The 27128-nt window shown below is 41.9% G+C and overlaps 1 protein-coding gene across 4 annotated transcripts in view; it reads right to left on the bottom strand.

The window, feature by feature from the left end:
• Positions 1 to 26505, bottom strand: part of SLC4A4 (solute carrier family 4 member 4) — a 245286-nt gene extending 218781 nt beyond the window's left edge. For 3 of the 4 annotated variants that reach the window (XM_083174618.1, XM_083174619.1, XM_083174625.1), the window contains exon 1: positions 26084 to 26505. In XM_083174618.1, coding sequence (XP_083030744.1) covers positions 26084 to 26097 — 14 coding nt within the window. In that variant the 5' untranslated portion in view covers positions 26098 to 26505. The remainder of the gene's footprint in view (positions 1 to 26083) is intronic. The other variant, XM_083174632.1, reaches the window with a different exon arrangement.
• Positions 26506 to 27128: the final 623 nt, after the last annotated feature.

Here is a 27128-nt window from a genome sequence, read left to right as displayed (position 1 = left end):
CAGTGAAGTGATAAAAAGTCTGTTTTTTATCAACGGCCAATCAGCTCCTAACTGTGAACTTACAGGCTTGGTTTGAAAAATGACAGGTAGGAGCTGATTGGCCGGTGATAAAAACCAGACACTTTATCACTTCACCAAGCTTAATAAATCTACCCCACAGTTCATTGGCTGGTGCTTTATCTTCTTTCACTTTATCTCCATTTTATCTCAAGTTTTTCTCTTCTTTATCTGTTTACATCTGTCCTTTGTGGACAGACTACCAGGGTGTATTTTCAAGTTGCCATGGGAACTGTCACCTGGATTTGTCAAACCCTGTCCTCACACAAATCCAATTGAAATATCGGGTGATGCACTTACATCTCACCATGAAATGAAAAACCCCCTGAAACAAACAGTAGGTGCGTTGCATGGATGTGTTGAGGCACAGGGAACATGAGAATCTCAGGATCAGTTGAGCCAATCAAAACCAATCAAGAACTTCTCTAAGATCATATGGAGATCACCCTACCCCATTTGCAAGAAGCTTGACTACAGACGTTGAGTGCACACATCTCCTTCTACTACCCAACCGCATTCTTCCCACACTTGGGGGGCCAATATGATTTTCTAGTATTGAAATGTAGATGAGGGATCCAGTGCGGGACAGGAAAGGCAGAGCACTGGAGTGGGGACAGAGCTGTCTGATGATTCCAGGGATACGGACGTATTGTCGACCAGACTTAGGTCGACAATCATTAGGGCAACACCGTTGGGTAGACAGGCAACAAGGTCGACATGGATGAAGGTCGACAGGTGTCTAGGTCAACATGGGACTAGTTCGACATGGTTTTAGGTCAACGAATGCATTAGGTCGACATGGGTTAGGTTGACAGGTCGCGAGATCGACATGAGTTTTTTGAGCCGACATGTGCCGACAGGCGGTATTTCTTGCGGTTGACTTCTAACTGTGTCCATGTCGACGGTGTCGACATTCGGGTAAAAAACTGTGAAAAAACCCATGTCGACCTGTATTTTTTGTACTGTGAAACTACAAGTGCCAGCGGGCCCTTTAATGCCCCGCATGCTGGGACTTGTGGTTCTCCAAGTCCCAGCATGCCGGGTAGGCTTGCTGTGACTCATAGTTCTACAGTATAAGACAATAGTTTTCATTCTTTTTTTTACACTTTTCATCAGCCCGATGCCCACCGCCCAGGGGCATCGGGGACAGCCCCGGACTTTCAGCATGGGCTGGTAAGTCCTGGAGGGGGGGGACCCCTTCATTGGGGGGGTCCCCACTTCCCCAGGACCCCTGCCCATGCTGACCAGCCACGGGGATAATGCTTTGGCCGCGGGACCTTATATAATAAGTGTCCCCCGGCTGTGGCATTACCCTGCTGGCTGGTTGGGTCTGGTGCTGATTCTTAAAATACGGGGGACCCCTAGTCATTTTGTCCCCCGTATTTTGGGAAACAGCGCTGGACCTTGAGCCTGGTGCTGGTTTCTTTAAATCAAGGGAACCCCTATTTGATTGTCCCTCTGATTTTATGATACCAGCACCGGCTTTTTGAGCCCGGGGCTGGTTATGCTTAGGAGGGGGGGCCGCACGCCGTTTTTTTTTCTTTTTTGGTGTTTTAACTATTTTTTTACAACAGAACCATGCACAGATCAATGATCTGTGCATGTTTCTGATAAAATCGCCAGTCAGAACCTGGTCTATTTTTTTTTTGCGATTTTTAGTAACCTTTACTAAAAATCGCAACCCATTAAATATGCGAGTTCTATACTTTTCAATGGGAAAACATCTGGATGTGATTTTTAGTCTAACTAAAAATCGCACCTTTAAAAAATGCGATTTTTGCCGCAAATCGCACCCTATTAAATATGCGATTTTCGGGAAATGCCCGAAAACAGCATATTTTGCGGAAAAAAACGCAAAAAAAAAATTTGCCTCCCATTACATTTCGCCCCTGGTGTTTTAAGGTCCATACACACTGGGCGAATATGCGGGAGCGCGCAGGAGCACTCACCGCTCATCGCCGGGCCATACACACACTGGGCGGCTTTGAGCTGAAAGCCGCTCAAACAGGCTGTTTTGACCGACTTTCAGCTCAAAGTCGCCCAGTGTCTATGGGCCTTTAGGGTACAGTTGATTGGGCGTTCATTCATTTTCATAACAGGTTATCTGGTGACGGTCTCCAGTTCATACCAACTTTTATGCTTTCAAAATTGTCACCAGTTTGTCCTTCAAAGTGGCTTAAAGTTAAGAGTTAGAGACTGGAGTTAGTGATGAGGGTATGGAATGTGAAATGGGATTACAGAATTAAGCACTAGGCTTGAACATTAGGGAATGGGGACTGAGAGAAAAGACTTGTGTTAAGGACCAGAATGCAGTATCTGTTCGTCCTGTCTTACCATGACATGGATTTTTATTATATCCAGCCCGAGATATACTGTGTATACTGTGTATACTATGTTGTTCTTTACAAACAAGTAACAACTCTAAAAAATGCAGCCTGCACATTTTACTTTCCTTCATTGAGGCAGTAAAATAAATTTGTTACTGTCCCCATAAATGTAAGTGCAGCTTGTAAAGGTGTGTACTTAGTGCAGGGTCACATACTGTACATTGAGAAAGGTAACAACAATGGCAAAAATACATTCAAAATGTTTCCTATCTGTGTTTACTAAGACAGTGTGCACTTGTTTCAGCTGCTGTCACACACACTTTGACCTATCATCAGTACAGATACAATCTAAATCAAGGAAGGCTGAGGCTATGCGCCTAATTCAGGAACTACACAGTGACAGATCACCATTAACAGAGCAGGAAGGAAGCAACATTACAGTACATGTGTATTAAAGTGCTCATTTATGTCCTGGAATCAAATAGTGGAGAATGACACTTAATATGGCATGTGGTTAATGTTATTATAACCAAGAAAACAATCTACGCTATAAGCATCATGACAATAATCAAGAAAAAAAGAAAATGATTTGCTACCAAAGTGCAGAATATAATTGAGAGGCTGATTATTACTTATGTTGACTTTTTTTTATTATTATGTTTAAATAAACAGAGTACGCATTTAGTTTTCAGTGATACAAGTATTCAATGAGGTATGCATCTGAAAATCCTTTCAATTACTGTTCAATACTTCCAAAAAAAGAATAAAAAATCACAACCAAGTAGATTAAATATTGGTTACGACATTTACAAAATGCTCAATTCAAACTTGAACAACCAGAAGATGAAGATTTTATTTAAAGTAGTTTATACATATAGCTTATAGTAAAAAAACATTTCTAATGCCTGAAGACTTTTTAAAATTGTTCTACAGGTGCTTGTAAAGCAAAGGATGTCTAAAACCAGGGCCGTAACTGTGCTGATACTGCCGGTGCCTTAGAGAATGCAAATGCCCTGACGGTACTACTATTACTGTGTGGCAAAATGTGCAAGTGGCACTACTACTGGGTGGCATAATATGCAAGAGCCGCCTACAACTACCGGGTGGCATATTTTTGCAAGGGGCATTACTACTGGCATTACTACTGTGCATTAACGTGCAAGGGGAACGTCTACTGTGTGTTGTACTGTGGGCATTAATACTGTGACATAACATGTAAGAGGCACTACTACTGTGTCGCATAATGTGCAAGAGGCACTACTACTGGGTGGAATAATATGCAAGGGCCATAACTACTGGGTGGCATAAAGTGCAAGGGGCATTACTACTGTGCATTAATGTGCAAGGGACACTACTACTGTGTGTTGTAATGTGCAAGGCCTACTAAACTGTGTGATGTAACAGGTAAGAGCACTACTACTATGTGGCGTAATTTGAACAGGGGCTACTATTGTGTGGCCATGTCTCTTCCAACAAGGCTACATCCGATTTTTGGAGCACCCGTGATATCCCTGTTTATGATATGGGGTGGGGTGGGGCATCAATACCCTTTCTGACACAAGGCACCAAAATATCTAACAAACAGCTCTTTCTATAAAAACTTAGAAAACTCTAGCTGTCATTTTTTTCTAATAGTGTACAAAATAAAATAAAACAACTCTGGTTGCTATGGGCAATACTGTCTTTTCTACAATTACCACCACAAACAATTTTCATGAATGTCTCCGATTGTGTCTGTACTGACAGATAATATCTCTGGGAAATAAATTTGTTTATGCATGGTACATTAAGGCACGCCTGCCACGTTCAAACAACTACACATCCAACATATACACAAAAAAGGCAACAAATACATATAAGTTGCATCATCAAGGTAGCCATTTTCTGGGCTGCTAATTTCAATGATGCTCAGAGGTATACAGTATTTATGATCATTCGCGATTTCCCCCTAATAGTTAGAACCTATTACCACTGCATATCATGGCTTTAAGAAATTAATTATTGGGGCAATGTCTTATTCTAAAATAGACTAAAGTCTAAAATATCGAAGGCAAAACTGACCTTTAGAAATGCTGTGCTCCACAGTATTACCATGGTAAACGGATCACAGCAGCATGAAAGGTATCAAATGACAAAGGTGAGTGTTAGTGCACACGCAGCATTGCTATGCTCAGGCACTAAGGGAACCTGCTGAGGCATTATTAGTTTATAAGCAATGTAAGCTGTATTGACGTAACTTAAGTGGAAAAAAATATTTTCCCTTCCAAAAGATCGTTCTCTGGCATAATCTTCTATTAGTTTCCTTGTCTAATTCACAAATACTTAACAACAGCTTTAACGCCATGATCACAGAAATGTAAATTAAGAGAAAGTTATTTCACTAAGTTTTCCATCATTCTTTTCAAATTCAACTAAAAAACATCCATTCGGGTTACTCACTATCAATCAAAAAAATTACTAAATTTATGTTACAAAAAAAATCCCCATTTTCTAGAATCCATATTTAACGATCTACTGACAGCCGAGTCAGAGAATTGGGTATATTAAATATGTTTAAGAATCTTGATTCCCTAATCCTGGACATTGGGATCAGCAAATCGGGAATTTTATTAAATAATTTCCCTGATTGACCGGTGGATCGCCGATCATCAATGGCCACCAATAGGCAGATCTGATGGGCAGCTTCAGGGAAATTGGGCACTGATGCATGGTGGCAAATTCAACAAAGTCCGTCTCAGTCTGGATTTATAAAAAAGGTTTTGCCAAATCCCGACAAATAATTTTACCTGATTTTGGTAAAATCTTTTGTGAATGTTAACGGTTACTTCCTGTCTTTAGACTTGACCTTAAATTGTAAACCTTCTTTTGTGAACATGTTTTTTTTTTTCTAGGATATTGCCATGACTATACCCAGCAACTGGTTATGCCATAACATACAAAGTGGATAGAAATGGTATCTACCCTCTCTGGCAATTTCCACACTTTTGCATATAGTCACCAGGGTTGTTCTATCGGTCTGATGGGCTTGAAGATACAGTACCATCAGAACCTTTGTAATCTCAATGTATACATATACTGTAGATTAATAAATGTGAAAAGCATAACACATCCATTGTAAAGGACGTGCAGAGTTGTACTGTTGATAGTTGCTGTTAGAAAACAGAAACAGTGACAGTGGAAATCGCTATGGATAAACATATAACATTCTGGAACTAATGTACGTCCTCAGCAATTTATGTGTAACGCTATCAGTAGCACACAGAGAATAGATGTTTGTGGATACATCGATATATGAACACTTTTGGATTGTGAATCTGAAATAGCAATTAAATTAGAAAAGATGGCCACATAGTGCTGAAGAAATAGTTGGAATAGTTACAATTTTTGCCCACAAACATTGTACATTTTTTCTTACAGCCAACAGAGATATGCAGCAAAAAGAGCAATGTTGGGGTACCCTTGTTTTCTGTGATGTGTGCAGATGAATATTGTAGCTACACTATGCCTGGGTAATATGCACCATCCTAACATCTGTGAGGCAGTGTCTTACAGTAACTATGAAAACGCTCTCACCTAGGGGTTAAACCCAGGCAAACTAATGAGCACAGCGCAAAATATCCAATTTTAGTGGGATCAGTTTACTTTTTGCGCATTTCACCTAGCATTAACTAGGGGGTGAGAGCTGAAATGCCGGTGCTGGTAGCTGATCATGGGTCATCGAAAAGGGATTCAATTGTATAGTCCTGTTGGGCGCCATCTGCTGGCTGCCGGCACTCTTACATTTCAATTCCCCCATTTTTGTGCAAGCGGCGGTTCAGAAACACCACCAGTGGGCGTCTCATTACAATTCCTGGCAGCTGCTAAATGTACATGTTTTTGCACAGCATTAGAGGAAATCTCTGCATTAGACCCTTATACTGTACATCAACATATCAGCTCTAAATAAGCAAACACTGAGGTTATAGAACTGATGGAAGTCATTTCATTTTTTTCCGTTTAGTTCCAGATAATAAGTGTTTGAAGCTTGACATACTATACATGGTTTATAAAACATCACTGTAGCCACAATAATGTTGTATTTGTAATGGGCAAGAGAGAATTTATGGGAAAAAACATGACACTATCAGCTGATTGTCCCATCTTTACTTATATTCAGAAAACAGCATCCCTTTGCATTTCCTTTATATTCCAACCCCTAAATTGTTTTCCCCGGCACCCAACAATAATTTGTATACTTTTTTCATAAGTAGAAACATAAATAACTGGAAGGAAAAAGGATTTCCCTTCTTGCAGCAAATATATATAAAGAAAAAAATGTAACATGAAGCACAACAAATTATTTTGTATACAGTGGTAGAAATTGTAAATCCAGTATATTTTGTTAGTTACAGTACATTTTTTAATGCAACATGAAGCTGTCACCATGCACATAAGGCTGGGATTTCATTATCCGCGTTATATATTATCGATGGCTAATTAACTTCCTTAGAGCTATCCAATTAGTCTTGAAGCCAGGAGTTATTGCAGTGATGGCTAACCTTGACACTCCAGCTGTTGTTGAACTACACATCCCAGCATGCCCTGCATCAGTTTTAGCATGGCCAAAGAGTAAAACTGTAGCAGGGCATGCTGGGATATGTAGTTCAACAACAGCTGAAATATCAAGATTAGCCATTACTGAGTTATTGGGTTTATTTTTCACCTGCCTCAGCGGGTCAAACAAAAATCCCCAATAACTAAAGGGTTAACAGGTACTGTTAACGCAAAAATATGTGAAATCATTGCGGATCGTGTGTGTTAATGTCTGGTAGGTTAAGTCAACTGCCGAAGGTTATTGAATACCCACCTTATACTGTAAAGGACAAAAATAGAAATGTCTTTGAAATTTGAAGGACAATTGATTAGCAATTTAACACTCTGAAACTCTGGTAAATCAATGCTGTAGATAAGTCTCTTGAGTTGGTTGATAAAACATGCACTTTATACTGATCAGCATCAGAAAACCTGCCCGCAGTGTTAACCTATCTTAATCAATTATTACAGTTTTATCGGGTCAACAGAGTATTAGTAAATAAAAACTGTTAACCGATTATAGTCTGCACTTAAGAAATAAGCTTCTCTGTACTGTAAATGTGACTTTATACAGCACAAACACTGCACTCGTAATTTCTGTTACTGGAACGCGGAGCCATGCAAAGCAATCTTGTTGTACATTTAAAAAATTATGGGGTACATAGAACCTCTGTCAGCACCGACTGTTAACTAATGTGCATGTGCAATGGCTTTAACTGGGTCCCCATTGGCAGCAATGGAGACAATGGCGGAACTTGATTGTGGTTGGCCCAGGTGCAAAAATATAATTTGGGACCCCTCATCCACTCCAACCTAAGTTCACAATATGCTACACAGCACTAGGTGCAGTGGTATAAAAATGGTTCAGCAGCCACCGCGGTGGCTTGGGGGAGCCATTGCTCAAGGGCTCTGCAGTGGGCGCCGACTGTCCACAGATCACGTGCAGAAGCTTAATAAGAAAGTGAGCAGCGTGACTCACCCGTAATCAGCACTGGGAGCAGGGAGGCTGCGGTATATGAGAAACGGCAGTAGTAACTAGCCGTTAGAGAGAGGCGCTATGTCAAGGACAATTAAATAAATAAATTTAAAAAAACCATTGCCGTCGCGGTCCGGGATTTAAGCCCCGCCCCTCTGCATTTTGGCTCCAACTTCTTTGCAAAGACCCGTGAATCGCGGGTACTCCTTGCTGCAGCAGCTCTGCCAGCGTGCCTAGAGAGGGGAATCTATTATCTACATAATGGCTAAGCTTCACATCAGTGCAGACAAGTCACTGTCTGACTGATCCTGTTTCCATAGGCACATGTACTATGGGTGCTTAATAAAGACACGTAGGTACATTTCAGTTGTTCCAAGAATTAACTGTATTTATATATCCAATTCCTCCTCCGGTTTACGTATAATTTATAGTTACGCCACTGAGTGGGTGGCAGCAATGGGCCCCTCAGTCCTCAGGGGCTTTGGTGCAATGCATCAATAGTAGTTACGCCTCTGAATGGAGATCTTACTAACTGCTTTGGGGCTCATCTACATTTGTATATAAATCATTTTAAAAGATTCCTCTCAGATGTAGCAGTACACACCCACATTTCTAGGTGCCACATGCACAATCTCTTTTCACAATCTCTCCAATATGGAAATAGACACGCCCTTTGAGAGGAGCATGACACGCCCCCTCAACGGGGCGCTGTGCAAAATTGTGCTACCAACTATAATCTCCCTGAAACTAGTTTTCAAAAGTAGGCAAGTGTTGATAACCCCTGTCTTGAGTGGTAAATAGCTATAGGAAGTGGTTCCCAAACTTTATTGAATCACATTGCCCCAGGGTATCAGCATTTTTAATGGCACCAATAGGCTGTAAATTTCTTAATGCAATATTCAGTGGAGATTTTTTAATTAAGTAAATTGTATTAATTCAGTTCTGTGGTGGTGCACAGGGTTGCACTTCTGTTTGACCACATAATTTATGATAGGCAAAACCAATGCTGGTGACAGCCATCACATCAACCATTAAACTGATTTGGTCTTTACCACAACCAGTGGCACCTGTGCAAGTGTCATGAGGCACCCAGTTTGGAAACCTTTGGATTAAGGGGTTATGACTCGTTCATAAATAGAACACCGAGGGGAAATGTATGAAACAGTAAAAAGAGTGTAAAAGTGAGCCAGTGAATAAATTGCCCACATCAACCAATCAGCTTTGCAGTAGCACTTAACATGTGCATTCTATAAAATTATAGAAGCTGATCGGTTTCTATTGACAAGTTCTCCACTGGCTCATGTCTCCACTATTTTTACTGCTTCATATATCTCCGCCCCAGTCCTTTATCGGAAAAAGAGCTTATATAATATTTATTTTCCTTTTAAAAAAGCCATGATGTGTAAGCATTGGAATTTGTTATGCCATTACTATCACAACTACTTCAATCTGCTGCCAGTTTCTTTTAACAAAGTACAATTGTGTAAGGTATTATATCTTATCGCAAGCTGCATGCTGAAACTAAGCATAGTCATGACAAGGCTGCAGTATCTATCTTGTGAGATTTGCAGCGGCCTGGAAATTGCCACTCCAGCCAGGACACTCTTGACTTTGATTTTAATTGGGAGCATAGTCTATAAAACTCTTTTTAACTCGATGAAGAATATGTAATTTGTCTTCCTAAAAATCACTACTATCATGTCAAAATGACACAATGGAAATTAAGGTGGATTATTTATAGGAATCAATGGGCTACTGTATATTTATATTTTGCCGTTATAATACACACAGTAGTAATCATAGGACATTAATCATCATTTTACTGATCCCATGAAATGCTGAATGCTTTTACAAAATGCTATGTTGTGCCCCAAATGGAACTCAAATTTGCATATTCTAATTCACAATATGATGATTAATACTTATCTTTACTTTATTAATTTGTGCTGCAGTTAAAACTTTCACATGAACTATAAAAATGTCATTTTTGTTGTATCATGTATCTAGAATTATCATGCATGTAGTTTTCTATGGAAAAAGCTGGTGGTAAAATTGTGGATACATGCAGTTAAGCAGCAAGATGATGCAGGGCCTTGGGGGTGCTGGTGCCAATGTTATGCAGATTCAGTGCTCTTTGGCCATTCGCATGATAAACTGAAATGTCCCTCCAACAATTGCCACCATCTAGGAGGAAACAGATGCTAGAGGTTCTACTAGACCTCCAGCATCTGTCAGGGAACAGCATGAATAGCGATACGCGGAAGCAGTGGCGGAACTTGTGAGTGGTGGGCCCAGGTGCAAAAGTACAATTTGGGCCCCACAACAGTGGGTGACAGAGGTACAAGCTGCTGGTCTAGGCAGTAGTGGGCCCCTTAGTCCTCAGGGGCCCCGGTGCAATGCACCTGCTGCACCAATGGTAGTTCCGCCTCTGCGCGGAAGTGCCAGGTTTTTGGAATGCCGGTGCTGTCAGCGAGCATGAAACCACTGGTAACGAGCATGAAAACCTGAGATCAAAACTTTTGACAATAAGTAGAGGCAGGAGCCAGAACCTTTTTTACAGGGTGGCGCAATAGTTGTAGTTAAGCGACTGGATACATGCTACATGTACAGGAATAAAACATAACGGAATCATCTGGAACACTGATCACAAGCTCATCGAAACTATATAGATGACATTGTATTACCCAAGTCAAAGCAAACTTACCAAAATCTTTGTTTGGACAAGTGATAGAACAAATTGCTTCTCTTCTTTCCAGCTGCGCAGGTACAGTATGATAAAAATAAGTTGCACGCTACCGTTTGAATACAGACGTGTCTTCAAAACCTAGCCTCAATACGCCATGCAGTACAAATAAGATGTGCAAGTGGCGTAGTGTAACAACTTCTTTAGATGTGCATCTGATTCGTATAACAGACACACCGAAACACTACTCAGAATTTACTGCAGATGCTGGACTGCAACTTTAACCTCACAGGAATTAGTTTTAAGTATGTACAGTCATAGATAAAGTGTGAGAAAAAGCTGCAGTGGATAAAACTTTGTATACAGGTTTAGGCTCATTCGCATGCAGATGTACAAGTGTCACATATCAAATTAAGCAGGGCAGTCTCATTAGGTGGTTCTGTTGCATTGCATTGTGACTAAGATACAGTACAAGCCCAGTCACATGGGACCGGTTGCACCAAGAAGAGCCGTAGGCGCAAATTAGGCCCTAGTGTATGAGTAGTAGGTAACCATCTTTAAGTATAAAGTTACGTTAAACTACCGATCCCAATAGGTGAGGCTGTTACAGGATGGTTGTCCTATACAAAAAAAACATTTACTATAAAACTGGCCAACAAAAGTACTAACTCTCGCTACATTGTACATTTTAAATATATGACCTATGTTTAATGTGCTGCCCATACACTAGAGATATTGCATGCAATCATTCAATTTCGACCACATCTGGCCGATAAAAGGAATGATTGTATGCATTTTTAAAGGAACATTCGACGCGATGTGAGGGCACGCAGGTCGAATGTCGGGTTTCAAGTACATAATATTTATTGAATTGCAGGAGCAATCGCATGTGGTTTTTAACCACAGGTAATGCTCAAATGCAATCTGCAGGTGGGGGTGGAGGGAGCGCTTTTTCATCAGCGTGGGGATGGGAAGAGGGGGCCCAAGGGGGCGCTGGTGGTGTGGGAGACGGCGGCGTTATGTAGCGCAAGAAGTAGCGGGGGGGACAGTAAGCTGTGGCGGCAGAAGTGTTTTAAACACTTCTGCCGCCACCACTGACTGACCTCCGTCGCCCGTTAGAGTTAGCGCTTCTTGCGCTACATAACGCCGCCCTCTTCCAGCACCCGATGCGCCATCTCCAGATGGCATGCGACATTGGGTGCTGCAAAGGGGGCACTTTAGCACCACAAGATGCAATCGGGTTCAATGGACATCGCACTGCGATGTCGCATCGAATCCGATCACACAAGTGTATGGGCAGCATTACTCATTATGAGTCTGCTAATAACTACATAATGCTTACTAGCAGAGCTGGATTAAAAAAGGGTTCACAGAATTTGCCTTAGACAAACTCACAATAAAGGAACATCAGTAGGCAGGTGTAGTATGCTCCAAATTATCGGCACAAAGTAATTTGATCACCATGAATGTTAATGACTTCTAGCACCTGTATGACACTACAACAGATAATTAGGATAGATGGCTTAGAAATATGAACCTTTGCAATATTATGAATATCTAGGAATGCAAGCTCCGGCCTTTAGGATAATAACAAATCTTATCCTTATAATAACCACCAATGGCTAATCCACAGATAGCGGAACGTTGAATACATGTAGTAGTACCACTGAGCACAAACTAACAGAGCATATACAGTACAATATTTAGTAGCAGGATTTATGTTTCCAAAAGTATCATTTCACTAAATTGGTAGCGTATATTCCTGCCATTCATGGCCAGATTAAGGGCCTCCTACAAATGTGTCCTCCCTGAAGCGGAGACGGTCAGGAAATCTGCTCCCCACCACCATGATGAAGGAGCACGTGCGAGCGTGTGAGATGCGCATGCGTCCCCGTCAGATGGAGCGTCAGATGGAGCGCAGTCTGTCCATTCCTCAGGCTGGCTGGGAGGTGCCCCGTCTGTAGATATCTACAACATTTCCTGCGTTATGGGATTGTTAAATAAGGCAGTTGCCTGAATTTAGCCTAATAATGCGTGAAATGCTTTATATGGAATAAGATTATACATATTGAAAAATAATAAAAGTTACATAACGTATAGATAGATAGATCACATATATACACTGGAAACAGCGGACAATTTTTAAAATTGTATTCTTAAAATGAGGACTTTGTTTTCAGCTACATTTCTTTATGTCAGCAATAAGTCTAAATAGAAACAATCAACAATGCTCAGTGAATTCTGATTGGCTTTAATAGCCTGTAAATGTGCCACAATGTTATGACAAGGTTTTGAAATCTTATTATTGATAGCAGAGAACATTTATGTCATGTCTGTCAGAAAAAAAGTGTCATCATCATAATGCCACCCAAAAAAATGCTGATGATCTAAAAATTATTTTAACAAGCTGAACCTTGTTATTTTCTGCTGATGTCTGGACATTGGGGCAACAGGGAGAGACGCCTGTCAGCATCAATAAAGCCCAAATAGAGATGCATGGCATAATCACATTAACAATTTAACCGGTTTGAAAATAGAAAATGCACCAATAACTAACACTATAACCCTTGATGAATGTAGGTTTTGTATGTGTCTTATATAATGCAATATTTACAATAATACCAGGAAATAGTCATGGTAAGCTATATGATTATAGGTTCATCCACATATGGTGAAACTCAGACCTTATGACACCCTGACGGCCAAGGTTTTAAGAATATCCATATTAGGGCCAGTGGTGTGCGGCAAGGTTACTAGCTAGGTTACTAGCTAGGAATACACTAGTTAGTATCAGAGCCAGGCTCTCTCTCACACACACACACACACACACACACACACACACACACTGCAGAAAGCCATGCCCCTGAGGGCCAGATTTGTTATACTTGGCGAAGTGATAATGTGGCTGGTACTTTATCACCGGCCAATCAGCTCCGAACTGTGAAGTTACAGGCTGGGTTTGAAAAATGACAGGTAGGAGCTTATTGGCCAGTGGTAAAGTACCAGGCACTTTATTACTTCACTGAGCTTAATAAGTATACCCCTCAGTGAGGTAATCTGGCAGCTCCTCCCATTGTGCTGTGTTTTGCAGTATTATTGGCCACAGTGCGGCTCAGCCCACAGCTCTAGGCAGTGTCTGACTATGAAACTGGGAAAAAGTGGAACTAATTAAGTCACCTGTGCTTAAAAATGGATATACTAAAACCTGGAATGTACGTCCATTGAGGACTAGAGATGGGAAATTTACTAAAGGAAATTTGTAAAAAATAGGTGTATTTGTATCCAGAAATACACTTATTTTTGACATTTACTATCCTGAAAATACGGCAATTCGTATTCGTATTGATAGCACATCAAAACTAATACGAATTGCCGCATTTTCGGGATAGTAAATGTCAAAAATGAGTGTATTTCTGGATACAAATACACCTATTTTTTTATAAATTTCCTTTAGTAAATTTCCCCCATTAATACCCACATGCTATCAGCATGATATACTGTTAATATACTGTCACAGAGCACACCTCTCCACATTAATACATGGCTTCTCCCCCAGAATCACCCTTCATACATCTACCCCTAAATTGCTTTCCTAAAAGCTTTCCCGGGAGTAATTTACTGAAATTTCTGGGGCATCTGAGTGATTGTGACACTGGTTGTCAGCAGTTAGAGAATAAGCACAGGAATTAACTGATTTGTTTTGTTCCATTTCCATAGTCAAATACAATATAAAAATGAAATATGTTTCAAATCAAAATAGGTTTTGGTACTTGTGGACAATCACGGCTCCCACGATGTCCATCGCATAGTAAAAAATCACATTTTTAACAGAAATGCATCCAAATGCATTGAAATTAGTATCAAACATGTTCAATGGCCCCCAAATGTAATTTTTCAGGCTGTACCACCCACACTATCAACGCGAACCCGAAGCGTGGCGAGCGGCGGCGGTACACGTCCTACGACCTTTTCATTCCCCCACTATCCACGTCGGCGTGGAGTTGAGAATAGAAAGTGTGGCAAGCACAGCGAGCCCGAAGCGTGGCGAGCACAGCGAGCCCCGCGAGGGGACACGGATACCTTCACAGGTATACGCGTCCCCTCGCGGGCTTCACAGGTGTCCGCGTCCGCTCGCCACGCTTCGGGCACACAGAGACCTGGTCTCTGTGTGCTGCCACAGTAGGACCTCGGGATTGCTGGCTCATTTCAACATGTACCTGATGTTAACCTGGATGACTTTCCCTTGATAAAGATCCTGGATGAGGATCGAAACGTTGGGACATTATACTGACTACTTCACTTGGTATGTGTAAAAACATTTTTTTCGATGTGCTGTTTTTTTCATTAAAATAAAAAAAGTTGTTTTTTTTTAAAACTGGGAGGCGAGTGCTCATTTCCTTAACAGGATATCTGGACTATATATATATATATATATATATATATATATATATATATATATATATATATATATATATTTTCCATATATATATATTTTCCATATATATATATATATATATATATATATATATATATATATATATATATATATATATGGAAAATATATATTTTTAATAATAATAAAACATTATTTTTCCTGTGTGCACCCCCACACCCCCAGCTAATGCTATCATCAAATGGCGTGAGCTATCAAAGGATAGTGGCAATACTTGTCCATGGCAAATAGGTAGCATTGCAGAATGTTCCCAGCTGGCTGCTTGTGGTAAGTGGAGCAGGGCCTTGGGGGTGCCCAAGGCACTTAAGACCGGGGGGCCCCAGTGAAAGGTGGTGGGTTGTATTAGATTATGCATATCTCCCGACATGACCCATTCCAGTTGCAGCTCATTGAGGGTGAGATGCAATCTTGTGAAAATTATGTAATCGGGAATTTACTGCAGTTTCGTATGCACTAAAGCCCCTCTGCTGGGGCACCCTTGCATAGGGAATTGCCACCTTTTTCTGGTGATACACTATGGAAACCTTTGGGCTTCTCTCCGCAGTCCTGTCAGGCGGATTTGTCACGTAATTGCAAAGCAAAAGAGCTATCCCTTGTGTTAATAATAGCATATGCTAGTGCATATGCGATTATTATGGATGAGGCACCCAGCGAAGTGAGGCCATGGATGTTAGAGCATCCCGCCCTAAACCTGATGCTCTTGTGTCTGCACTCCATACTATCCTTTTAGCTTTCTGACTACCTGATGATGTCAGTGAACTCCAGCCCACTGACAAAGGAGGGCCAGGGGTAAAGTATGCTCTGCTTTCCCCCTTAACCTGGCTATGAGGTGGAGATAGCCTGGGTGGCTTTGATAAATAGACAGAGGCCATGAAGCTTGTGAAACCTACCATTCCTGTTTATATGTTATCCTTAAACTCAGATATGTGGTGAGGGACAGGATTAGCTTGTTTGTCAAAATATTTTATGATTGGAGCCTACAAGCCCTGGTTTTGTCTATTAAAATATATGAATTGGCCCTGGACCACCAACCCAGGGCACCTCTGCAGTTGACCTGAGGCATCCTAGCGGTCCACGGCATAACGTTTGGAAACCACTGCCATAGGATATAAGACTTTGCCTTTGATAAGTACGCCCTTAACAGAGAAGAGGTTTTACATAAAGCAAGGCTACGCTGATATTATAATACAGGTATGGGAAACTATGATGATAGATTGGGCCAATATGTAATTCAGGGGAAATTACCTTTGTGTTTTAAAAAAATATTGATTATGCAGTACTCTCATCACTACTGTATGTGATCTGAATTCATTCTATATTAAGAATCATACAACAATATAACTAGTTAAAAGCCCATGAAAATGACTGCTTAGTCCCTATCTGCTCCTACCTCCAATCTCTACCTTCACAGCTCCCTCTAATTGTGGCCTCTAGTGGTGAATGGTGGTACAGTACTTCACCATAGAGAGGTGAGGAGTAGTTAGCCATATATATTGAGCTGTATAGATGTACATGAGAGACGTGTAAAAGTGTGTACACATGGGCCGATCTGGCGGCTGCTGATCGATTCGATATCGGTGGCTGTCGGGACTCGTCGAGGTGCTGGCATAGGCTGGCAGGGAGGGAGAGAAAGGGAGGCGGGGGAGCAGGGGCCATGCTACATTGAGCAGCATGGCCCTTTTTCTGATAAATTAGAAGTAGACTGTACTGCACTGTCTCTCTCTACCTTCGATTCTGCTGCTGCGGGCCAGGCATCGGGATCGAACTGAGATCAGGTGCTGCATTGCATGGTGCGATTTGCACTATTTGCTATACGATTTTGTCTATGTAGTCAACAAACACTGAATCGGTTAATTGTGGACAATAGTAAAAAGAGTCATTAGGGTTGTATTATTATTAAGAGCCCTTAATTATCTGGGAATTAATCTCGCGGCCACAAAACTTCATCAGGCCTTACAGAGAGCAAATGTTCTCATGGAATAATACAGACTATTACACTGAGCTCCAGTCCTTAGATACAGTAATGCAATGCAATCTGGCAATTCTGCTTGGGTCAATAATATGTACTGTATATATCTTATTATTCAGAACATTATGCTATTCAGAAGACTTCACATACAGTATTTAGCAAGCAATGAATGCAGTCAGGTTTCCACTTCATAGAGTTGAATAGATAAGCCCTTTAGTTTCCAGAAGGACCTGGAGCTGCGCCTGTAAGTACAATCATTCCTGATTTCAACTGACTGAAGTAAAAACTCTATGAATGTTTCACCCTTAAAAAGATAGTGTGACTTAAGGGTGACTCCCAGCTAACTAACTTACCTACTGCTTTGAGAAACATACAGGTATCTTACTGATAAGAGCCACGCCACACTATACACATAAACTGATTACTGGATATACAGTAGGTATTTATCTAATGCGTTTATTACTCAAAGACATATGAAAATCCCCTTTTCAACTAAGGCAGCCGTATGTGCCACATTGTGCACTACATGCTTTGGACCTGTATACCTTGGGGCATAAACAGATCACGCATACTGTATGTATAGGGCCGGCCTGGTCAACCTGTGTCTCTCCAGATGCTGTAATCTACATATCCCAGCATGCCATGCCACAGCTTTAGCATTCCATAATAATAAAACGGTGGCAGGGAATGCTGGAACTTGTAGTTTCACAACAGCTGGAGAGCCACACGTTGGCCAGGCCTGATATAGGAAGTGGGTGAGCCGCTAGTCATATACAACTTTGCTTACTTGGAAATATTCCATTTTTTTTCTTGTGTACATATTGTAGGAGAACATGAACTTAATGAACTCTACAGTAGAACTTAACAGTATGTGTAACATTAGTTAGGGTGCAAGGCGTACAACATTACTACCCAAAAAGTGCCACCACCATTAAAGTGATTACATTCTGCAGTGGGCATTCAGGCTTTATGGGGGTGCAGTATCAGTGAGAGTGGGGACCTCGCAGGTGTTGGGTGGCAGTGAATCTGAAAGCAGTATTACTGCTACTAAGGTCTAGTCCTAATGAAGTAATACAGTCAATAGCTGATAATAACAATGGATTGGGAACATTTATAAAATGTACTTTATACTGAGAACATGGAAACCACAGTCATCCACAATTATTCAAAGTTAAGCTAGCAATGTGATTTTCCTATTTCACAGAAATATTGAACCTAGGTTAGGCATACCCACCCCTACTCCACAGTAGTATACACTTACTGTATAACTATAAACCAGCAACCCGTGAACCTTGTGCATCTGTCGACCATATGTACTGCCTACCTTTTACAAGTCTGCCTTTTGACCATGTCAAACTTTTGTAAATGCCGACCTAATGAATATTGATCATATAAGGTTGACCTATTAATATTGAACCTAGGTTAGGCATACCCACCCCTACTCCACAGTAGTATACACTTACTGTATAACTATAAACCAGCAACCCGTGAACCTTGTGCATCTGTCGACCATATGTACTGCCTACCTTTTACAAGTCTGCCTTTTGACCATGTCAAACTTTTGTAAATGCCGACCTAATGAATATTGATCATATAAGGTTGACCTATTGACTGCTGACCTATTATCCAGAAGCCAATCAAGAACAGGTTTTCCTATGGGCAATACCAGTTATAAAAACAAACAAAACACATTACAATTCATCTGTGCAACACATAGAGGGAGATTCTCTAAACTAAAAATGCGGTAAAAACCCTGTTATCTGGGTTTTTACTGCATTTTGGGATGCTCTAAGCATCCCCCGCCGGGTTACTGCGACGGGGTGCATCGCCAGAAAAATCTGTCAATGCCCCATAGAAGCCTATGGGCTTCTAACGCGACCCCTCGCCACCCCGCACCAACCCCCCCTCACCTGTGTCTGGGCAGCACAGTGATGTGCTGCCCGGACCTGTGACCTCCTCCTCCCTGTACTGTACATCCTCTTCCTAGGGAGGAGGAGAGCCCGACACAGCAGCAGCTCCAGGCCGGGTAAGAGAGGGAGGGGGGAGCCGCCGGGACCCGCCGCTCATCGCCGGGTTAACGCAAAAGACAGCTCTTAACGCAAGAGCTTCTCTTTTGTGATAATTATCGCATATGTTAGATCATATGCGATAATTATAGGAGGCGCGGATGTAAGAGCATCCCCCACTTAATGTGGTGATAGCCAGTGCTTTGTATAGCTTATGCCTCAGTCAGAGTCTATAGTATAGAACCTGGTTCATTACTTCACCCTGACCTACAGTGTTCTTTTGAATATGTGTCATGTCTGCTCTACAACCTGTTGCACTTGCAGTATAGGGAAGTTATCACTTATACCTCTTTCACATCACACATCGCACCCGGGTTATTGTCACTTTGGTCACATATCGATCCAGGTCGAGGTGCAGTATGAAAGCACCACAGCTTATAACCCAGGTCAGGGCAATTCGACCCGGGTCATCCTGTACAATGGGCAGCCTGGGTTTAGTGTGAGAGCGCCAGACCCAGGTTGGGCCTGGGATTGACATCTCGGGTCCGACTCGGCTTAGCTATGAGAAAGGGTATAAGAAACCATTTTAGGGTTCAGTCTGAATTGGTCATAAAAGTGAATGGTGCGAAGAGGTGGCTGTTCGTCCCGCTCTGCATCCCCGACTGGCAGAAGGAGGTGGGCAGCTGTTAGCAGACGGCAGTAGAAAAAAAAAAGGCATGTGAGCCCACCTGGGGAGCTCAGAGGAAATTGGTTTTGACTTGAGGACAAGTCGGAAAAGTGTATGGGGGCCTTAAGGCCAGGGAATGTTGTTGTTTCCTGTGAAACCTGTAGTCCAATAAATGCCTAATCCTTATAAAAGTAGTGGCAAACTGTCTGTAATAGATTGTTGCTGATGCCGGATGACTGCCCGACAGGGGGATCCCAATGATCATTTTCCCGATGTTGGAATCCTGACTGCCGGTGCTCCAACAGGGGGGATCCCCACTCAAAGGGCTATTCTCCCTTGTGAGGGTCCACAACCACATTAGAGGGAGAACAGAATCTGTGGTGAGCAAAGCGAGTCACCAAGCCTGCAGCGCGGCGAGCGCAGCGAGCCCGCAAGGGGCTTCTTTGCGCTCCCGCTGTCGGAGCACCGGCAGTTGGGATTCCGATGTCGGTATACTGACAGTCCGGATCCCCCCTGTCGGACCGCCATACGACACCTGATTGTTGCTTGATAAAGCTACTTTGTGACTTAATTTCCTTATCATTTATATTAGAGAACATTTATCATGCTGCTCATTAATGTTAACAAACATTATAGTATTGAAGCAAATGGGTATTAATAAAATGTATTTGAACTTTCAAAGAACCCTGCAGACACCAACACAGTGCCTGACAACTATCCAGAAATAAGGCCTCTATTAGCATCTTCAGTTATAGGGAGAAGACTAAATAAAGCAGAGTTTGTAAGCCATTCACTAGGACATGCTTTTGGCATTGAGATCATGTATTCCTTAGAGACAGAAAAGATCACCATATGGGTTTCAGTGTAACTGATAGGGATTCCTCAGCTCTGTGACCTCACATTACATTTGCAGACACTGTTGTGAATGCAACCACCACCAAACCAGATGACAGACCCTCATCTGCATTCTGATGCATTGTGGTGATGATACAGTTTGATAGTCTCCTGATCACTTGCTTGGTTTCAGTTTATATTCATTTATTTTTCAGATGTTGTTCTTTCACTTGCTACAAAAAGTGTCTGTGCTAAATAAAGACACTGTAACAAATGGGGAAAAAATCTCCATATACATAAGTTTTTATCTTTTTCTTTTCCACATGTAAGAAAGTAGGTAGTCAGTATACCAATACTACTGTTGGATACAAGGTGCCAATGGATGGGAGGGTCAGGGTGAAAGGAGACAGAGGGTGAGAATTAATAGGATGAGAGATTCAAAAAGTGAGAGATTTGGGAAGAAATCTCCATTTTTTTAATGCGGCAATCATTTACACGGCAAAACCAGTTTGATTTTGCCGTGTAAATGATTGCCGCTTTAAAAAAACTGGAGATTTCTTCCTAAATTTCGCACTTTCTGAATATCTCATCCTATTAAATCTCACCCAGAGTGTTGCATGTAGAGGGTTTTAAGAAAAAAGTTCAGAGAGTGGCAGGATACTAGTAAAAAGTGGTAACACTTGGGGGGTTATTTTGGTTCACTCCTGGCAAAATCCTTCTTAGATGGACAAAACCATGTGCACTGCAGGGGGGCAGATCTAAAATGTGCAGAGAAAATTAGATTTGGGTGAGTTATTTTGTTTCTGTGCAGGGAAAATACTGGCTGCTTTATTTTTACACTGCAATAAAGATCTAACTTTGAAGTAAACCCCTACCCAAATCTAACTCTCTCTGCACAAGTTACATCTGCCCCACCTGCAGTGCACATGGTGTTGTCCATCTAAGAAGGAATTTGCCAGAAGGAGTGAACCAAAATAACCCTCTTAATGATCTTCATCTAGCCCTTCCACCTAGGATCCCCCAGTATTGTGGGACCTTCCACACTCTGGGCCTTATTCTAGTTCATGCTGCACACAGGCATCCATTCACCTTCTCCCTGCCTCCACTGGGAGGCTGTGTGTGCCCCCTGCCCAACCAGTGGATGCTGCGGTCTGGAGGTTGGGCTTCCCCATTGATGCTATCGGGAGCCGGGTCAGAAGACCCGGCTTACTCGTTTACACTGCCCTCTACCCAGATCCTAGCTGTGTTCAACCCAGGTCAGGACCTGGGTAGAAGTCCCGTGTAAAGGGACATGGGGTGACCCATTTACACCGCCGCTGACCCGGGTCTGACGCGCCGCTGACCCGGGTTTCTGCGGCATTGTGGAAGGGGTATAACAGACATATTTTCCATAATAAAGAAAACGGTACTGTTTACCTAGAACGGCGCCCACGATCTATATCGCGGGTATCTTGCCGCAAATCGCAGGCATCGCATGCATCTTATGTGTTTGTGCGGCATGAGATGCATGCAATGCCTGCGATTTTACATAGGGAACAATGTTAAATTACCTTCCAATCAACCAGATCAACCCAATGGACCCGATTTTACATAGGGAACAATGTTAAATTCCCTTCCAATCAACCAGATCAACCCAATGGACCCGATTTTACATAGGGAACAATGTTAAATTCCCTTCCAATCAACCAGATCAACCCAATGGACACGATTTTACATAGGGAACAATGTTAAATAGCCCCCAGACCACAAATTGAATTGAATAACCACACTGAAATGTGAAATGTCCCCCCCCCATTGTTAACGTCACCCCGCAGTCAACGTCATACTGAAGCGTGGCGAGCGCAGCGAGCCCGCAAGGGGCGGTGGTACGCGTCCTCCGACCTTTTCATACCCCCACTATCCACGTCGGCGTGGAGTTGAGAATAGAAAGTGTGGCGAGCGCAGCGCGCCACCGAGCCCGAAGCGTGGCGAGCGCAGCGAGCCCCGCGAGGGGCAGCGGATTACGAGCCCGAAGCGTGGCGAGTGCAGCGAGCCCCGCGAGGGGACGGGTATTATTTAACATGTATTCCGCATCCGCTTGCCACGCTTCAGGCTCGGTGGCTCGCTGCGCTCGCCACACTTTCTATTCTTAACTCCACGTCGACGTGGATAGTGGGGGTATGAAAAGGTCGGAGGACGCGTACCGCCGCCCCTCGCGGGCTCGCTGCGCTCGCCACGCTTCGGGATGACGTTGACCGTGGGGTGACGTTAACAATGGGGGGGGGGGGCATTTCACACTTCAGGGTGGTTATTCAATTCAATTTGAGGTCTAGGGGCTATTTAACATTGTTCCCTATGTAAAATCGTGTCCATTGGGTTGATCTGGTTGATTGGAAGGGAATTTAACATTGTTCCCTATGTAAAATCGGGTCCATTGGGTTGATCTGGTTGATTGGAAGGTAATTTAACATTGTTCCCTATGTAAAATCGCTAAAATCGCACCCACTACAATGGCATGCGATGTACATGCGATCAACGCGATGGGCGCCGTGCTAGGTAACAAGTACCAAGAAAACTACTTAAAAACATGTAGGAATAGCAAAATGAACCTATAATATCCAATTTAATTTACATCTGGAACTAAATTATACCATCACTGAGGGGGGTATTTATCAAAGCTCCTAGAGCAACACAATTGTAAGAGATATATTAATAGCCAATCAGCTTCTACATTGCATTTTACAGGCTGTGTTTGAAAAATGATAGAAGCTGATTGGCTGGTGTTCTACAATTTTATCTCCCCACAAGCTTTGATAAATACCCCATTTAAAAAACATACATCTTGAAATTCTTCGAAGTAGTTGAAGAAAGGTTTGTAGCAATGTTTTTTAAACTTTAGAATAGCCGTCTGTTTGCATATTAATTTCTGGAATTACTTGCAACTTGCATACGTTATATTATGTTATGCCTAAATAAGTTTGCTTAATAATCATTCAGTCACTTATAGAAAAACAATAACAAAAAGTATCCGAAAAAGAGCCAGCAACTGAAACTGAATTAACACAAATACTCACATTTATAATACCTACATAAGTCCCTAAATAGCAGAATATTAGTTTCTTACGTCAGATCAGTCCTGGTCTAGGACAACAGTATTATTACAATTCTCTGGAAGAGCAACTTTCCTGTTGCCAATATCTTGCTGCAGTCCCATGTACAATCCCACACACTTTTTTACAGTGTACAAAAAATATCTGATTGGTTTTCATTTTAATATGTATTTGCTGGGTATCCAACTTTATTGGTATACAGTAGCTATATAATCATCATAATTCGGAAAGGATTAAGATTTCCATATGCCTTTTAGGAATATTATTGCCACAGTTTATTACAACAATGTAGTGTGAACAAATCAAACCGGAGTATGAAAATAGTTGTTTGTATGTGTGTGTGTGTGTGTTTGTGTGTGTTTGTGTGCGTGTTTCATGAAATATGTGTTAAATGACCCGAGCTAATCAAAAGTAAAAGACATTTAATTCTGAGATGCAGGTATCGCAGGACCAAGTTTTGACTACAGAACTAATTTTTCAAACTGATTTAGCATTGCATATAGTGAAGAATTACAACATACAGTAGGTCCATGAACAGACAACTGCTAGAATGAATGACGTTTCTGTATCTTAAAATAAAATAGTTTGTCTTGGTTATTTTTGTTTAAATGACAAAGAGTTAGCATCCAAATCTCGCTGATACGTCAAACGAACACTTGCGTGTAGAGCAGGGGTGGCCAAACCTGTCCTCAAGATCTACCAACAGTTCATGTTTTTCAGGCAACCTGTGGATCTATAATAGGAATGCAGCAGATTTGAAAATGTGACAGTTAGTAATGACTACAGCTGTGCACCAGTTAGGTGATTTGGAAAACATGGACTGTTGGTAGATCTTGAGGACCAGTTTGGCCACCGCTGATGTAGAGCATTGAATTTCCGGTTTTAACATGGGTTGTTTATTCTAATTTAATAAATGTAGATCATGCAATGCAATTAACTCACTTGTACTAACTAACAGGTTTCTCTTGTGTGGCAACTATCTCTTTCTGTGCATCTGGTTATCATAAATTATAAATACGTTTTGCAGTAAACTAATGACCTGATGTTAAGTAAATGCTGAAATACTTAAAAAGCAGTACACATGGAATATTATTGAAATTGGATGACAACACATGGTCTAAAATTCATTATAATATACAGAAAAATCCATCAAAATGACATCATTCTAATGACTTGCTTTGCAGTGTTTAGTAAATAATACTGAGCAGTGCAATAAAAACACTGATTTCTACATTTGCCATCCAAGTCGCTACTTACTGTGTATGTAGTAAACACTGTAGTCAGACTTTATTATAAAGCTCTATATATGCTAGTTATCAGTACTGAATTATAACTGGGAATCTAAATTGCATTCACACTGTTATGCAATGTTTTAAGTACAAGGAAAGCATTTCTACTGTTCCATTTAAAAAAGGATACATGGTAATGTTGTGAAATGTCTATGATGGTCTATTATTAGTCCAGTATAACAGAGTGCAAAATTGCTTCATAGTCAAACTGAACTGCTACAGTACATAAGCTATAGACCCAAGTTTACCTGCTATATCTAGACTGCAGGGGCAGCTGATGTTACTTTAGTACTTATTGATTCATTTACAATGCAGATTATGGATACTATCACTCTTTCAGACCTTGAACCATCCTGTAATAGCCCTGGTACCCTCTCTACTAAACAGACATCTGTACATTATGTTGCTTTCCTGTATTACAGGTTTGACCTCTGGGCAATCTCTTGAGCACTGTGAGCTGTGAGCTCAGTTTCTGTACTGCATGTGATTGCTGAGTGTTGTAATTTTATATAGCGACTGTGAACATATAATGAAGTATTTTAATGCAGCAATAAGTAAGCAGCATTATGCAGGCTTGCGCATGACCCATGTATGGGTGTTATATGGCACATGATCAATGTATGGGTAATGTATACATACTGTATGATGGTCTTGTACTAACCTATACTGTTCCTGTGTAGGTCTCCTGCGCATCGTTCGTGTGATGCAGCCCTAGATCTGACCAAGGTGACAGGTATACCCCCAGCAGCCTCCTGATGCCTTGCTGCCTCCGCTGGCAGTGCAATGCAGTCGCGTATTAAAATGGTTTTTAAAACAGCCTAACAGCATTAGAGTGGGTTACAGGCTAGTGCACATGATCCCTAAAGCTGTATTACACCGCACATGTGATCTGTAAGCACTCATGTATTGCATGTCATTTAGCAGCAGAGCAGCCTGCACATGGTCTTCTTGCTATGCCAGAAAGAGGGTGTGCGTGCCCGGTGCTTAACACAGACAGGTGCCCAGTGACAGCTGCCAGTCCATGCCACAGAGGACCACACCACAGCTATGGCTTGCCAAACTTTCTATACACTTTCTTCTATGTCACATGTGCAGCCAACACATGGCTTGTCTAGCACACTGTCCTATTTATTATACAGTAGCCAGCAAGATCCCTCTTACCTTACGTTCTGCATGTCACCACAGTCCTAGAAGTTGCTGTTCTTTTTACATTCACCTGTAGCTCCACGGGAAATAGGAGTGTAAAACAATAAAGGTGATACTATAGGTCTACTTCCAGCTGTTCATGTAAAATAGTCCCAGAGAGGACAGAGGAGAGGAGCAGCTGCTGCTGGCAGGGACAGGGTTGGTATAGGGAACTTCCTCTCCTCCTGGCTGTACTCTCGCACTACTGTCCTGCCTGCTGTAAGTTTACTCTGTGGCTGCTGGAAATACTATAAGAAGGTGTAAGGCAGAGCTGGTGAGAGAGTTGTAAGGGTAGATCTCTGTCCCTTCAAGGGGGTATAGGGAACCAAGCACAACCATGAGGAAGCTGCAAAGTACAGCTTTGCTATCAGACTCCTCTGGTTTCACATTTAATAGTGACATGAGAGACTGCCTAGTGCCTCCCCTCCCCTCTGACAGTGCCCTCCCTTCTTCTCCAGCCCTGTAGCATTACATTGCTCATGGGGAGGAGTGGCCTGCATGTGACAGGAGGTAGAGAAGGAGGGATGGTCACAGCCCTGCGTGTTGGTGGTGTGCAGTGCACTGTGCCCCAGTACTCCTCTCTTTCCCTGCAGAGTGGTTAAGCCTTTAATGCATGCATTCATTTAGTTAGTTTTGAAAGCTACCACAGCAGAATGGTTCCCACTCTGTGTCACTGATCTCTCAGAATGCTGGGACAAGCTTCCTCACACAGTACTATTGTAGCTTACTTTTCTAACAAGTGAAAGATCATGTGTACCTGCAGAAATGATACAGTGCTTCAAGTGTTTCCCTTTACCTCCTCCCCCTGGAAAGCTAGTATTTATTAACCATGAATTATTTAGTGTAGATGCCAGGAGGGAAGAGGAGGTGGTGGGGCTGAGAGGGGAGTGTAGTGTCACCTGGCTGTGAGGTCACATCACTAAGATGCAAGGTGACATTAAGCTATAGTCACTTTATTATTTTCATGCTTGTCTGGTGTTTGCCCTCTCGTTATTAGAGGGAAACAGGTATAATTGAACGT

The sequence above is a fragment of the Crinia signifera genome, chromosome 1, assembly GCF_055691185.1.
Source record: "Crinia signifera chromosome 1, ASM5569118v1, whole genome shotgun sequence".
Classification (NCBI taxonomy): Eukaryota; Metazoa; Chordata; class Amphibia; order Anura; family Myobatrachidae; genus Crinia; species Crinia signifera.
Note: the sequence above shows the minus strand (reverse complement) of the source record. Positions and strands in the feature narration are given on the sequence as shown.